General features: G+C 39.4%; 1 protein-coding gene across 1 annotated transcript in view; it reads left to right on the top strand.

The window, feature by feature from the left end:
• Positions 1–16,677, top strand: part of PLCB1 (phospholipase C, beta 1 (phosphoinositide-specific)) — a 671,021-nt gene extending 654,344 nt beyond the window's left edge. Inside the window, exons 28-32 of the mRNA XM_011941002.1 lie at positions 3,746–3,822; positions 3,930–4,019; positions 4,800–4,857; positions 5,457–5,543; positions 16,560–16,677. Of these exons, the coding sequence (XP_011796392.1) occupies positions 3,746–3,822; positions 3,930–4,019; positions 4,800–4,857; positions 5,457–5,543; positions 16,560–16,658 (411 nt within the window). The 3' untranslated portion in view covers positions 16,659–16,677. The remainder of the gene's footprint in view (positions 1–3,745; positions 3,823–3,929; positions 4,020–4,799; positions 4,858–5,456; positions 5,544–16,559) is intronic.
• The last annotated feature ends 600 nt before the right edge of the window (positions 16,678–17,277 follow it).

Here is a 17,277-nt window from a genome sequence, read left to right as displayed (position 1 = left end):
ACACACAGAGATATCCTTTTAAAACATACACTCTTTGGGATTCTAAGGAAGCACCATTTTCATTTAATTGCATGCAAAAGCCTCATTTAAAAAATACACCTGGATTTCACATTGAGATGCTTTTTCCTAAAGGAATGAAATTTAGCTTGTTAACCACCAAACCTATATAATTTAAAAAGTATTTCCAATAAGGCAACCTGTGACTTGAATGTGAGCTTTCATAACTATCGCTGAGGTTGGGTCCAGTGTAGTTTTGAAACTTAAAAGATTTCATTCACAACCATGTTTTTCAGAGCCTATTTTGTATAGAGCCTGGGATTCTAAACATTTATTAAGAATGGAAGGTTGAAATGGTGACATCCCTTTGTGGGAACAATAATAAGGTATTTACATATAAAAGGCATGTCAGTAAATGACACCCTATAGGAAAAACCAATTAGGGGGCCAACACCCAGAGTTATCCGGGCAACCAAAGGGGAGAATCACCTAAGGCTGGCTTAGAAAGGGAAGGGGCAGAGAGAAATTGAAATAGTTTCTTCCAGATAGTCTCCATCTTCCACAACCACCTAGACAATGCTTCTCGAACTCTAATGTGCACTCAAATCTCCTAGGAATTTTGTTAAACATGTAGATTCTGACTTAGTTGAAAACTTACATTTCTAATGTGCTCCTTGGTGATGCTCTTGCCACTGGTAAGTGGACCACACTTTGAGTAGCAAGATCTAGAAAGCCAGGTTATCAGCTCAGAGTGTCTAAAATAGTGCCTGCTATTTAGTAGGTGCTTAATAAATATTCATTGCATCGTGGCTAAATCGAATAGTTTAGATAAGTGTGTGTTCTGGGACCACAGGAGGTGGGAACCAGTTCTGGAAGCCGTAAAGGGCAAATGCAGGGGGTGTGATGGGAGCCAAGAGGAAGGCAAGAGGACGCAACAGAGAGGGAACTTCTGGGGAGCCTGGAGGGAGTGTAGCACTGACAACGGTGTGGAGCCTGACACCAAACCAACATAAAAGTCAGAACTGAGTGGGTAGAAGGTCTGTGAATTCTCAAGCTTAGTCTCATCATTGACCGGATGCCGATGCTGGTAAGGATGAGGGCGGTAGGTGGAAGGAAAACAGTACCTGTGAGCAGATGCTGGCATAATCACGAAAATATTCTGCAGTCAGGTGAATGATAGAGATGAGAACATGGAAACAGAAATATAATTCAAAGGAGTTGCTGGGAGACTTAGCAGTGGCTTGTCGAATGAGGGAGGGTCCACCAAGATACCTCCCTCTTCAAGTCTGGCACAAAGCATCCAAATCACCTCAGGAGATTTTGAGAATATTGATTACCAGGCCCTATCCCTAGACATTTGGAGTCCATAGGTCCTGGAATCTGTATTTTTAAGAAATTCCCCCAAGTGATTCTGATGTTGCAGCCAAGGAAGGTGATCCCTGGGTAACTCTCTGTAACTCCTTCAAGTGATTGGAAGAGGAGAACGGCCCTCTAGGGAAGGGAAGGTGCTAGTCAGAGGACACTTCAGCTAAATAGAGGAATTGCAGGAGACCCCACGGAAATGGCCAGAGTCTTTGCATGCTGGAATTTTATAGCTTGATAAATGGCATGGCTACAAAGTAATGCCTCATGATTTCTTTAACTGGGATAATCATGATTAGGCAATCCCTCTTGAAGGATCAAATAGGCTTTCTACTGGCCCAAGTCCTAGTTAATATTTGTTCAGATGTAATCCACTTCACAGATGAATGCATCAAATTTCATGATAATTTTAAATGAATGTGAATACCGTATTATAATTCTCTTGTAAGCCATGGAAACTTATTTGTCTGGGTTTTTAACCAGCTCAGCCACTTACCAGCTCTGGGGTCCTGAGCCCAGAACTTGAGCCAGGTGTGTCAGCATGTTCATGTGTAAAACAAAAATAATAGCACCAACCACACAGGGCAACTCTCAGGATTAAGTAAATACATGCGAATCTTTTTTTTTTTTTTTTTTTTGAGACAGAGTTTTGCTCTTGTTGCCCAGAGTGTATCCAGAGTTGCTGGAGTGCAATGGCACAATCTCGGCTCACTGCAAACTCCACTTTCCGGGTTCAAGTGATTCTCCTGCCTCAGCCTCCCAAGTAGCTGGGATTACAGGCGCCTGCCACCATACCCGGCTAATTTTTTTGTAGTTTTTGTGAAGACAGGGTTTTACCATGGTGGTCAGGTTAGTCTTGAACTCCTGACCTCAAGTGATCCGCCTGCCACGGCCTCCCAAAGTGCTGGGATTAAAGTGTGAGCCACTGTGCCCAGCCACATGTGAATCTTTTAAAACTGTGCCTGACATACAGAAATGATCAATGAAAGCGCTGTAGGACCCTCTCCTTAGTTCAGCTAAAGACGGGGTCCTTGTCACATGGCCACAAAAAGTTAGGCTTGAAGACAATTTGAAGAGTAAGGAGGACAGGGTTTTATTGTGCTCAAAGGAAAAGAGGGAAACAGGTTCTCTCTGCAAGGCCAGAGTCCCTGCTAGTGTGCTTCCCACCTTGCAGATTGAATCCCAAGTTCCACCCAGGAAGAGGAGTGGCCAGGCTGCAATTGGAGTGGACTTCTGTGGCTGCACCCCACAGTGCATTCCTCCCAGCAAGCAGGCCCACTGCAGTTTTTCCAGGGACCCTTATACTTGGCTGTCTCAAAAGTTTCTGGTATTATGATTTGTCTTGTCACTATTACAGCTACCACTTATATAAGACTAGTCAACTTGGCTTGCCTTGTATGTTTTTGAGAAAGAGAATCTCCATCTATGGGAAGAGCAGTGGGGCCTTTCAGAGGATGTCCACACCATCTATTTGGTGCTCCAGTAAGAGGGGTTGAGTCCAGTTGCTAGAGCCACCTGAAAACCTTGCAGAAGGTTCTCCAGACTCCTCACATGGAAAAAAGGAAAAGACTGGCAGGCAGAATTACCTTTATGTAATTGACAAACACCTACTGGGCATCAAGTGAATATTAGGAATTGTGAATTGTGCAGAGTAACAAGGATACAAAAACACAATTGATGCCCTCTTGGGGTTTAATTTGATAATAGATGTACTACAATAAATACTTGTGTTCACGGTGATGTAGTGACAGTTCAATGACAGCACAAAGAGAATTTCTGATGTTCTTTATATCTACTGGAAATTGCCCATGCAAGAACATAAATGTCAGCTTCTAAGATGGAAAACTCATGTCATCTTCAAAGCAATTCGACAATGAATGATAGTTGTGAGCCAAGAATTATAACTCGCTGTTGATTATAACTTACATTTGTGTCATACTTATTTTTATTTTGAGCTTCATAGCACCTCCAAAACATAAAGGCAGTGATAATCCCATTTATAACTGAGAAAATGTAGGTTCTGAAAATGTAGGGTCTTGCCCCAAATTTCACTTTTAGTAAGTCATAGGGTAGAGATTGGACCCAGGTCCTACACTGTAGGTTGTCTTCGCACTGAGCTGGGCTATGTAACTGCCACAACAATCTAATGAATTCTGTTTAATTAAAAAGAGATAATAAGAAGAATTTTATATTAAAACCCATAAGCCTAGATAATATGATGGTTCTAAATTGTCCTCATTGCCAATGTTAGATGTCTGGCAACTTTAACTATTGTGAAACATCCATCACAGATTTTCTAACTATAGATTCTGTTGTTTGAGGGAGGTGGGAAGGAAGCTCTGTTTGCGATCATTTGAAATAGCAAACTGACATTTTCTTTTTCCAGCTTATTCAAAAGTTGACGGATGTCGCAGAAGAGTGTCAGAACAATCAGTTAAAGAAGCTCAAAGAAATCTGTGAGAAGTAAGCCTTCATTCCCATTACAATTGACATGTGCATCTACATTTATTCAACACAAATTCCCATCTGATTGGCCTCTTTTTTCTCTTTTACTTCCATTGTGACTTCAGAGAAAAGAAAGAATTAAAGAAGAAAATGGATAAAAAGAGGCAGGAGAAGATAACAGAAGCTAAATCTAAAGACAAAAGTCAGATGGAAGAGTAAGTCAAAAGTGTCCCCTCTCCCCAACAGTTCACCTGGGAATTATTTTATTCTGTACATCGGAGTCACAGGTTCTTAACCAGTCAAAGGCTCCTCCATGAAGTTTCTCCTCTAGTCAACCTTTCAAAAGATTCTTTTGGTAAGGTTTTTAACAGGGAAGGCTCAAACAAAGAGTAGTTCCATAAAGGAGTGAGGCACACCCAGGACCTTTTAAAGAGTAAGCAAAGAGCTTCCCTCAGGGAAAGGCTAAATCCTCACTTCCTACGCATAACCTTCCTGGCTTTAGTGAAAACAGAGCCTGTGCCTTGGGAGGAACCTGACTTTTGTCCGGAGGCTGGCAAATTACACCTTTCTTGTAGCAGTAATAAGAATGTTGCTATGGCTCACATTTGTCATCTCAGCACTTTGAAAGGCCTAGGTGGGAGGATTGCTTGAGGCCAAGGAGTTCAAGGGGGCCTGGGCAACACGGAGAGACTGTCTCTACAAAAAAGTTTTAAAATTAGCTGTGTGTGGTGGTGCACACCTGTATTCCCAGCTACTCAGAAGGCTGAGGCCGGAGGATGGCTTCAGCCCTGTAGGTCAAGGCTTCAGTGAGCCATGATGGTGCCACTGCACTCTACCCTGGGCAACAGAGCGAAACTTTGTCTCAAATAAATAAATAAATAAGAAAAAAGAAAATAATGTTGAGAGTTCTGTAACCTGTCATTTAGAAGTCTGAGATTCCTGTTTGTCAATTTTGGATGAGTTGGTATAATGATGTATTCATCATTTGCTTTAAGGGAGAAGACAGAGATGATCCGGTCATATATCCAGGAAGTGGTGCAGTACATCAAGAGGGTATGTGGGCTCATCACACTCTCTCCTTTGCAAACCATGTGTGAACATTTGGTGAGCTCACTGTGAGCTTCTGGAAGGAAATGTCATGCCTTGTCATATCTTTTTATCACTAGCACCCAGCAGAACTGTTTCACAGGGTGGGCACTCCTTAATCAACATTTCTGCAAGTTGAATTGCAAACAGCTGTGTAAAAGGATTCATCTAAAAATAGACGGTCGAGTCATTTCCAAAGTGAAGAGCCCAGAAACATGTTGTAAATGAGAGTTTTCCCAAAAGAACCTTTCATTGTTGTCGATAGAGATGATGGCAACCTTGAAGGGCTGTCCTTTTTTTTTCTTCAATTCATGTCATAGAAATGTTTACATATTTATCAAAAGGTAAGAACAGGACAGTCCATTGATCACCACCTCCCACCCTATGTTCCTATCACCCAGCTTCAACACTTACTACAGTCTGCTATACTTGTAAGTGTAGTTCTTGATCAGGAGATCAAATAATCAAATGCAAGCCATAGATCTGAAAAGCTTTCAGTATTTTCTGAAAATGGGCACTTTTAAACGTTTAGATGAAAATAATGTTTCTTGTAACTTTTCTTATAGCTAGAAGAGGCGCAAAGTAAACGGCAAGAAAAACTCGTAGAGAAACACAAGGAAATACGTCAGCAGATCCTGGATGAAAAGCCCAAGGTAAACGGAACTGAATTAAAATGCACAATTATTTTATTTGATTTCCATTTAGTAAGAATAAAACCTTCCTGGTTCACGTAAGTACCTTGTACACAGTCTCAGATCAGTTCTTGCGTATGAAACTCATGTATCTTTCTCAATGAAGGTAAAAATATAGCAATATTCGGTAAGCTTTTATCATCAGCTGGTGAGCTTTTAAAAACTGCAAATGTACAGAACCCAGCCCCAGAGATTTGGCTTTAACTAATCTGGGGTATGGCTCAAACAAAGGTATTTTTATAGTCCCTTTCTCCTGGAGAATCAGAAACTATCCAAACCTTCAGTTTGGTTACTACTAAGTAAACTTGAGTTCTAAATAGCTGATGTAATGTTGTAATGCCACCCTCTGTCCAGCAGAGGATGCCCTGCACCAAAATCACTTCGGTTTTTATACAGCAAAATAGTCTCATAAATCAGAGAAAAGCAAATCTTTTGTTTCCCATAGTTAACAGTTGACTGGGGCTCTACTTTAAAATTATCTTATGTTCATTGTTTGGTTAAAATTAATTGTCTTATGAATATTAACTTTGAATGAACTGAATATCTGTAGATCAAGGTTAGCAAATGAAATCTCAGTTTTAGAACATTCCTTACATTTTGATTCGCCACCGAATAGTTTTCTGTTTATGGAAATTGTGTTTTCAATTTTCCTGCCCTTCTATTTTCAATTTAAAATATCTACTCTAAAAAGTATTGCCATTCCACACAAGTATTTCTTGAGTCCTCAAAGTTAAAAAACATGAGGGTTTTATTTAATCGTATGTTTCATTCACCAATTTACTTCTTATAGATTTCTTATGGATCGTTCTGAATACATTTTCGTGGTTCTTTGTGCTCTTATGCTTTCATATTTATTATATAAGACATTTATTTAATATTTTTAATTTCTAAGTTTTTAGGGTTGACAATATAGATTCTCAAGCAAGAATTAATAATTACTTAGATATGGTGCTAATTCTTATGTTTCTCCTATAAACATATAATGTAGATCTTCTCAGCCACCCTCTCAGGTTGATTATGCACTAATAAAGTAGAATAAATTTTAACATAATTTCAGAAATTGCTATACTTTCCAATCAGGATTGGTCTTTTTAAAATGCTCAAATTATTTAGAGCAAAAGGTTCAGTTTGACTGAAATTTAAGAAACACCTTTACAATAATCAGTCCCAGGTGATATATTCAGATACATACATTTCTAATCTATACTGTCTGGATTTAAATTTGTCGTTACTTTGTACACTGACATAATAGAATTTGCTTATGTTTGATGGCTCAGCTAATTTTTGTATTTCAAAAAAATTTATCTTAGGGAATATGATTCTTTTCAGACTTTCATTTTGCTTTTTTTTTTTTTTCATGTGTGTGTTTCGGTTCAGCAATGTTAACTATTTTACTTACAGATAAAATGTGAATGTAAAATCATTAATGTGTTTAAATTATATAACTCTAAGTATCAATAACCCATATAAAGATTTTCATGTTACTGCTCTAGGTCATCATGATTAAAATCAACCTCAATAAATGTGGAAGCACCCTTCAACTTCTTCCCTGGATATAACTGGTCATGAAAAGAATTAATAACTTTTGGCCATTTTATCGGTAGTCAGGGTGCATTCAGCTGCAATTTTACAATAAGCCCAATTAAAACTGGCTTCAACAGCTATGGTATTTAGTAAGCCACATTACTGGAAATTCAGAGGTACCACAGTTGTAACAATGATTAATTTAGTGGCTTAACAATTTCATCTCCAGGTATTTTTAGAATTTCTACTGTTGTTGCCTTCTAGCTACAGGCCGTGAACTCAGTCATGAGCCGGCTGCCCTAGCTCCACACATCATAACCTTACATAAAACCACTCAAAGGCCGTGCAGCAAATGTCTTCATTTTGTAACCCTTTCTAGGATTGAGAAAAACCTTCCTACATCCTCCCTAGCTGCTGTTTCCTCATTGGCTACAATGGCCTCATATTCCCATTCTTAAACCAATCATGGGTAATAGGGTATAACTTTCATGATTGGCTTAGAGTAATTAAGATTCACTCACAAGGCTAGAGAGAGTTCAGTTTCTCCTCAATTCAATGGTCATCAGGTACCTGAACAAAATTGATATTATATCATCAAAGAAATAGAGGGGAAACAGCAATTGGGTAGATATGTAACATAGAGGGTATGTTACAGCCACGTTTCTAATAATTTTTAATTTCTTCCTTTTTGGCCCCTTGGAAAGAGATCTGAAGTGTTTCCATGAATTTTCAGTAGTTCTATTGTCTGCATTTTTTTATTGTAAATAGGTACTATGATGAATTCCTCTGTGCTTTTCTTCCATGAGGTTGCTCCATGACCATATTTATGTGTCTGGATTTGAAGGTTGCCCTTCAAGCTTGTTGGTTCCATGTCAAACTAAAGCATTTCTTGAGGGTTTTTCTGCATAGCTTGAAAATGTTGTGCCTTAGAGCTGTGATTTTATTAATAAAATAATAAATCATGACTTAACATTGTGGGGCATGGTGGTTAATAAAGGGAAATGACAATGGTAAGAGGAGGAGTAATAGACGTAGAGTGAAACAACAAAATCAGGTGTGAGGCATATGAAGAAAGACCAAAGCACAGGACAGCAAAGTAGATATTAATAAATGGGTGGTGAGGAGAGGCCAGGCCAGCGTAGCAGTCACTGATGCTCCCGTAACTGTGGGGCATGGATCGAAACTACAGGAACACTGTCTTTGAAATAATCCCTCTCCACGTCTAGTACTGAAACAGGCTTTGAATCTTGACATAGACATGAGGGAAATTAGCAAAAGCAGAAACAAAAGAAGGAACAACCCAAGGAAATGAAACTGATCAAGAGTATCTCTAAAACAAGTCCACGGAGTCAGTTCCATTCAGTCAGATAAGAAGACAGAGTGATTTCGTGACCTCTAGAACTTTATGAACGGTTCCATTACTGGGTTTTGGATGAGAAACGTGAGCTGACATTGCCGCAGGTAATATTAAAGACAATTGTAACCTTCTTATGAAGAAGAAAGCATGCCAAACTTTGCCATAGGTTACAGAGGAAAATTTACAGATGGGATGAAGCTTTTTAAGTAGAAACTGATCATAGCTAAGTTTTTGCTGACACCAAAAGTCTGTATAGGCTACATGACATCGTATTTCTTCCTGTTCTTCCATTTCTTTCACCATGTTGTTGTATATAATAATTTACTTTCTCTTCATCCACTTATTCTAACTAATGCAATAATGTGTTTCATGTTCCTAATCTCTTTGCTCTGGGATATTACTATTTTGAGGTATTCTGAACCTTGATTAACCCCAATCGTATCGGTATAATTTTCTAAGCCATTGGTAAACAAACAACTCCTTTGAAAGTAACAAACAGATATTTTGTAAATCTTTCAGCGAAAGAAATTTGAAAAGCCAATGGCTCAAAGTTAACAGTTTTTCAGTGGCAAAGAAGTAGTTATTCTGGCTCAATTTAGAGCAAACTACACGCGAAACCTCATTCAAAGTGTGACTTTGCTAGTGGTTTACTCAACAATGTGCATGTCATCTCGAGTTCCCGACATTTTTACCATCCTGCAACAGCAGTCATAGGAGAATATGCCTCAATCAAAATTAGGCTAAACGTTTGTTTCAATTCTGCATGTGACCCAGGACCTTCAGGCTTTCTGGGCGAATCACTTGAGGTCAAGAGTTCGAGACCAGTCTGGCCAACATGGGGAAACCCCATCTTTACCAAATGTGGCCAGTCACATGTGAAAAGTTTATTTTAGATTATTGCACTGTGTGACATGCACCAAGCTCTTTTCATATGGAAAGTTCATTTTTCCGCTATGAAAAAAGAGATTCAATTAGTTTATTCCTTTTGTAGGTAGTTTTGAGGGTATTGGGGAAAATGGAAATAGGTGGTCCCTCCAGGCAATTTGTACAAATAAAATATTTTGGCCTCAATTTGACATAAAATGATGTACATTGCTGTACATAAGTCCCATGGAAACTTATTATGTTATAAACAACAATAGACACTCTTAGAAGGGAATACTTAGCTCCTTTCCAGGAAAGTTCTGAATTCTAGAGAAACATTCAACTGCATGTTTTCTAGCAATGAGATATTTGATTCAGTCCCTGCGTGTATGTGGGTTTCAGTTTTGTTTGAGGTGTGCCTTTTTTTGAAATCCATAGTAGTAGAATTTTCAAGATGGATGCAGTAAGCACTGGCCAGTCTTCTGACTCGGTGAAATAATTGGTTTCCTTGGGATTTCCATACCTGGGTTTGCCAAAGTCAATAGGAAAGTGTTTATGTGTACAAACAATGTTAGGAACAACTCAAGAACCCAACTGCCAGTGCAGAGAGAATCCATACCTTTTGTGGTCCTGCTCAACCCTGAATTGATCCGTTATAAAAATGACCTTCTACCTTTTTCCTGGACACTTCAGAGATATTCATTGTAACATATGAAAACACGGTTGGCTGGGCGTGGTGCCTCACGCCTGAAATCCCAGCACTTTGGGAGGCTGAGGTGGGCGGATCACTTGAGGTCAAGAGTTCGAGACCAGTCTGGCCAACATGGGGAAACCCCATCTCTACCAAAATACAAAAATTAGCCAGGCATGGTGGTAGGCACCTGTAGTCCCAGCTACTTGGGAGGCTGAGGCAGGAGAATCACTTGAACCCGGGAGGCGGAGGTTGTAGTAAGCCGAGATCGCGCCACTGCATTCCAGCCTGGGCAACTGAGTGGGACCACCTGGTCTCAAAAAAGACAAGAAAAACGAAAACACGGTTGGTCACAAGTTGCCCTGAGTCTGTTGTGAATATGCCAATGTTTATCGATCACTTTGCAGCTCCTGACTCTTTATAAGAAGAATCATCTTTTGAGGGGAATTTTTAATGAACTATCTCCATAACCTCATAAAACAGTCAATAAATGTGTAATTTACTTTTTCTCTGATGCTTAATTTGTCTTGGATGCTTCTTAGAACACAGGTTTTCTGTTTTAATTTAGCTCATCATCAATAGAGAATTCTGGGAAGCTTTAGGGCATTTTAATTTATTCCCAAAGAATATTTCATCATGTAGCTACTGGCTCTTTTTTTTTTTTTCCTCCAACAAGGGAATATAGACTGATTTTCCTTATTTCTCCTCTGACATCTTTGTAACAGGGTAAGTGACTCATCACTCTGCTTGAAGTTAGTCTTGTTAGACCTACCGCTGGGCTCTGAGACAGAACCTTACATGTGGCTGATATCTCCTGTGTTTGGGAGAGAAAAGGCAAACTTAGGGATTTAAAATAAAACATTTTTTAAAGTAATGTATTTGTGTCTCCTCTAATCTTTTGCGGCTTGACGGGGAAGTGGATTCTTCCTTGCCAGCACCTATTGGATCTTCTCCCAGAAGCCAAACCGCAGAGTGGGAACTGGCTGCCCATAGCAGGGAACACGGCCTATATAGACAATGTTTCTGCTCGTTGTCAAGTCTCAATTAACCACACAGTGGTTTGTTTCTGTTTGTTCTGTAGAAGAAAATTCTTTTTCATTTTTGTCAATATAAAGAATTGCCTTTTTAGGAAACAAACATAGTTATGCCTTATTTTCTTGAGTATAAAACTTAGACATGTTTACTCTCCTTCTGGGCAATGCCAGGGCATTGGAACAATTTTAATTCCACTGGTCCCTCATCAATTTCTTTTTGAAATTTAATCCAATAGACTTTTAAACACATAAGGCATTATTATTCTATGTTATCATCATGGTTCATTTAGATATGTCTACATATTCACATATTCTTTGTGAAACGTTTTTTCTTGTATCCTCTGCCCATTTGGGATCATCATCTTGTACTTCCTCTAGAAGTTCCTCTCATGCGGTCTACTGGTGGTAAACTCTTTGGAGTTTTTATTTTTGTTTTTGTGCAAAAATGTCTTTATTAGTTTAATGTATTAATAGATGAGAATCCACATTTCCTCCATTCTGGAATGATATATTCACTGGATATAAAATTTTGTGTTGGTGGTTATTTTCCTTTAGCACACTGACGATAAAATTCCACCGTCCTCTAGCATCTATTGCTGTTGTTGAGAAGTTAACTGTTAGTCTTAATACAGTTCTTTTGATGATAATTTGTATTCCTCCCCACCCCCACCAATAGCATTTAGGATTTTTTTATTATATTTTGGGCAGTTTTTCTATAATGTATCTGAATATGTGTTTGAGGTGGCTAGATAGATCCCTGTCCTCAGTTCTGCAAAAACTCTAAACTATCATGAAAGCAAATATGGCTTCTGTCATTTTTTTCTTTCTTTCTAAGATTCCACATATATATATGTATATATTTGCATATAAAATAAAATGAACCTTTTTACTCCATCTCCTCTGTCAATGAATTGTTTTTAGTGTTTTCCATCCTTTATCTTTCCGTACTGCTCTGTGGGCAATTTTTTTTCTGACCCTTTTTGTAATGCATCAATTTTTTATTTAAGCTGCTATTCTATACATCCTCTGAGTGTTTAATTTCAGGTTTTGTATTTTATTTCCAGATGTTCTATTTGGTTTATTTTCAAATCTATAATCTGTATGTCTTAGCTTGTTGCAGGAAAGCTTTCCTGTGAGATTCCTCACCCTGGGAAAGCCTCAGCTCTTGAGTGTAGGCTCCTCAGCCTTCAAGGCTATCAAAGGGTGAACTCAAAATTTCCATCATTAGCAAAAGTCTATCAGGGCGAAAGCAGCTTCCTTGATTATCACCTGTCTAGGTTCAATGCCCCCTTCAGTTTGACCCTGATCATTAAGTTCTTGTAGTTCTTTGGGTCTTTAAAGATAGTTTTAATGGCTAGCCATGGTGGCTCACATCTGTAATCCCAGCACTTTGGTAGGCCAAGACAGCAGGATCACTTGAGATCAGGAGTTTGAGACCAGCCTGGCCAACATGGTGAAACCCTGACTCTATTAAAAACAATACAAAAATTAGTCAGGCATGGTGGTGTGCACCTGTAATCCCAGCTACTCTGGAGGCTGAGGTAGAAGAATTGCTTGAACCTGGGAGGTGGGGGTTGCAGTGAGGCGAGATCATGCCACTGCACTCCAGACTGGGTGACAGAGCGAGACTCCATATCAAAGAAAAAAAAAATATATATATATATAATATCAAATCCAGCTTCTTTTTTCAGTGGAAAGGATGGTCCAAATAACCTAATCAGCCATTATCAGAAATAGAAAGTCTCTATGTTGTGTTTCTGAAATATTTGAATTAGTTAACATCTGTATCAGTCAGGATTCAACTAGAAAAACAGAACCAGTAAAAAAGTGTGTGTGTGACAGTAATTGGCTTATGCAATTTTTGTGGATGGCTATCTGCCTCCTTCTCAAGGTTGTCTCCCTTTTTAATGATGGACCGTGGCAGGCAGGCAGGAAGGGAAAATTGCAAGTAGGCTTCGTAACTAGAGTAACCTGCAGAAGCTGAACCTGTTTGTCACGGAGTTGAACACACACACACACGCACACACACACACACACCCCTGGCCCAGGAGTCAGAAAACTAAAGGAAGACCCAACAGGCAGGGGAAGTGATTGCAGGCTCAGCCACTGCTTCCCATCAACCAGACACATAAATCAACAGATCAGCAACAATGCCTGCGTATTACACAATGACCGCTGCCTCCCTCATCAGTCCTCCAATTCTCAGAAGAATCTCCATGGAACCCACAATAACTGAAAACATACAGAAAGGGAACTCTGGGAAATATAGTTTGGCTGAGACAGTTGGCACAGTAAAAAGCATCACACTGTTACGTAAAAATCAGAAAATGTTTTATTTCAAAAATACTCCATGTCTCTTGAAAAATGAGATTCTAAGATTATAATAGAAACATGCAAAGAATTTCTAAAGCTAGGAAGAAGCTGTCCCTTAGGGCTACATGGTACTCCCTAGGCTGTTTCATAGATTTCTATTGTCTATTGGCCCCATAAGGCAACTGAGTTTGAGATTTAAACAAAAATTAAAACTTAGATTCCCATGGATGCCATTTATTCCTCCTCCTTTTCTTTACCGTATCAACGTTCTTTCCCCCTCCTTTGTCCATATTTTTCTTTCTTGGGGATATGAAAATGTGGACATATGATGATAAATGTTCTGGATAGAGGACAGAGGCTGAGAAGAGAATCTTCCCCATCTGCTAGAGTAGGGGGCTACATGTTGGTGGGGTTCAGAGTCTTCCCAGCAAACAATGATTTTAACACCAGGAATAGGATGAGGTGGACTTTTATCACATTGGCTTTCATATTCCCACCTGCCATACATGAAAAGTCCACACAACCATGCATGGAAAACCTTTTGGGTTTATTTCTACTTCTACTTCTGTGTGCCTGTCATTGGGCATGATTCCTATGAATTTTGCTAATACTCATTAGATTTTTTTATCCTCAATGTATCTCTGTTTTTTTTAAAGCCCTGTTTTGGTATAACTAGGATAGTGAAAATTATCAAACACACACATCCCAAACACTTTAAAGCAACTAATGTAAAAGTGTAATTGATTTCCAGAAACCATTACCTGATTTAACTATGACCTTCAGTATTTTAAAGGGAAAAGATGGCCAACCTCAAACCAAAAGAAATACTGTCATCCCTTGGTATCCATGGATGGTTGGTTCCAGGACTCCCCTCAGATACCCCAATCCACAGATGCTCAGGTCCTTTATATAACATTGTATAGTATTTGCATATAATCTATGCATATTCTCCCATGTACTTTGTCATTTCTAGGTTATTTGTAATGCCTAATACAATGTAAGTTCTATGTATATAGTGTTATACTGTATTGTTTAGGGAATAATGTCAAGAAAAAATGTCTGTACATGTTCATACAGACACAACCATCCACTTATGGTTCTTCTGAATAGTGTTGATCCAAAAGTGGTTGGATCCACAGATGTGGAACCCATGGATATGAAGGGGATGACTGTATTTACCTACAGAAAATCCAAAGAGGAAATCTACTAAGTGCTTTGAAATACTTGGTGAAGAAGTACTTGGAGATGAGGGAAAAGGCTATTGCATGAGGGCAAACGCAGGAATACTGGGTTGAAGAAAACACTGAAGAAAGTTTTCCTTCAAAATAGGAAAGCCGTTGCCAAGAGCAGGATTACATTCTCTGTTTTCCATGTGTTATATTATATCTAAGACCATTTTCATGCAGCAAATTCACCACTTGGAGTCCTGTTTATATATTTTCTGTCAACAGAAATCAACAGACACAAGTGTTCTGTGTTTATTATAATCATTAGTTGAGGTTAATCTTTGAATTTGTCAAGGAGGTGTTTGAATTTCCTCAAATAACATTTTCAGATTTTAAAGAGTCACACACACACACATATATGCAGTAACACACATTTATACACACACACAAACAACTTTATATGACTGGAGAGAAGCTTAGCAGATTAACCATTTCAGCATCAAAATGGATTTTGCCCTAGCTAATTATGCTAGTATATGAAAATTTGTGTCAAAGAGAATAGCCAGCAGCATATATGTGTGTTTGGTACATAAGAGAGAATCGAAGATACATTGTCTTCTATCTTTGGCTGAGAAAGATTTGTTTCCTTTTTCTTTACACCTTAGGTATTATCCAGAAAAGAAAAGAGTCACTCTTAGGTTTTGCAAAATACACAATGAGCTGTTACAATTCTTAAATTTCATATTGGGTCTGTGTTTTAGGTGGAGCCAAAAAACCCTAGGACTTGAAAAAAATATTGTAAACCAGACAAGACATCTTTATAATTGTTGAGTACCAACTGCAGTGCAATCACCTTAGTCCAAGCCTCCACCATCTCTCCCCTGGATTTCTAAGTAGCCTCCAAACTGGTCTCCCTGCTGCCACATGTGTGCACTCAAAATCTATTCTCAACATGTCACCCAGAGGCATCCTTTTAGAACAAAAGTTAAATCAGGTCGCTCCTTGGTTGAAAACCCTTCAGTGGCTCCCAACACCCTCAGAATAAAAGCTCAAAAGTCCTATATGGTCTAACTCCACTTTTGCTGCATGTTTTCTTCCTTTCCTCCTTGACATACTCTCTGATCAGGCCACACTGGGCTCCTTGCTAGGCCCCAGCAAGACAGGCGAATTCCACCTTGAGCCATTGTATGGACTGTTTCCTCATCTCCCAAGTGTCTGTTTGGGCAACTCTCTCCTGTCTTTCAAATGTTTGTTCAAATCTGTCAGAGGCTTTCCATGACCACTTTATTAAAATTTATAACCCCCTCCACCACTGCCCCATCCCTGCCATCCTCTCTCCTGTTTATTCTGCTGTGCTTTCTGTTTCTCATAGCATTTGTCACCTTCTCTCATTCAGTCATACCCTTCTTTCCTAAGTGTGTCCTTGAGTGCTGCCCCACCCATCAGAATGTAAGTTCCACAACGGCAGGGGCTTTGTCTGTTTTGTTCCCTGATGTGCTTGAGTTCCAGACACCCAAGAACATCGCCTGCCATATAGCTGGTGTCCAATAAATATTTTTTGAATGCATGATGTATGTAGAGGGCTAACAACATTAACTCTGTATGTTAAAAAATAGTTCTGGCTCTTCGTGGGGAGAAAAGTAGTGCCTAGACCCCTTGGACTGTGTTGTTCACTGAACAAACAGCTGTCAATCATTCATCACTATCTTTTCTCAACTTTCTTGATGGTAGTGGGATTTTGTGGAGAATATCTCAAAAGTAACAGTTGCGATCATTTTTAACAACTAATTCTTACAGAGAGTGGGGAAGGCCAAGGAGAACTCAATGCCACTTCCATTGAATGTGTGGGAGGCCAGGTGCCATACCACACTGGGGGTGTTGGAGCAGATAAAGGCAAACAGAGGAATTAAATCTGTATTCTAGAAGGCACTCCAAGAGACGTCCCAAACAAATAATTGGAAACACCAGGTGACTTAGAAATCAATTTCATTGCCACAAAAATGACAGCCTCCCTTTTTTTCCACACAGGGGGAAGGTTCCTCCTCATTCTTGTCGGAAACTTGCCATGAGGATCCCTCTGTTTCCCCCAACTTTACTCCCCCCAACCCTCAAGCTCTCAAGTGGTGACCACCGTCCTTCCGGCCAGGTAGGACTGGATGGGAGGGGTCGCTTTTGAGAGAAGGGTGGTGTGTAGCCATCCGGTTTTCAGGCATCACGGACTTGCTCCTTTGTCCTTCATCCTCCCTTTCTCTACATTCCCATCTTTTTTTTCTGCTAAAGTTCCCAGCCACACCCATGATCCTTTCCTCATCCTTTCCACCTTCCTCTGGTATTAATTTCTCCATCATTGTGCTCTCTCTTCCTGACATAAATCTCATTCTTCCATATTGTCTTCTTCCTCTTTCTCCTTTTTGTTTCTCTATTGGCAAATTTGGCTTCCTTTTTAATCTGGATTTTCTCTCTTGCACTCAGACTATTATTCCCACTTTTGAAGCAATTTTTTCCATTTCTGCTTCTCACTACACTGTTTTCCCGCAGTCCTATTGTCTTATAATCCAGTGGGATCGAGTTAACTCTCAAGGAGTCTTTTTCAATTCACTCCCCTCAACTTACCACAGCCCTCCTTTTGGAAGTCCAGCAAAAGTCCTACATGGTATTTAGAGTGAGTGGGGACAGCTTGTGATTTCCTGATTCTCTAGAAGCAAGAGTTCTTGGAAATATCTCACTAATAGGGATACTTGGGCCA

The sequence above is a fragment of the Colobus angolensis genome, unplaced genomic scaffold, assembly GCF_000951035.1.
Source record: "Colobus angolensis palliatus isolate OR3802 unplaced genomic scaffold, Cang.pa_1.0 Scaffold197, whole genome shotgun sequence".
NCBI lineage: Eukaryota > Metazoa > Chordata > Mammalia > Primates > Cercopithecidae > Colobus > Colobus angolensis.
Note: the sequence above shows the minus strand (reverse complement) of the source record. Positions and strands in the feature narration are given on the sequence as shown.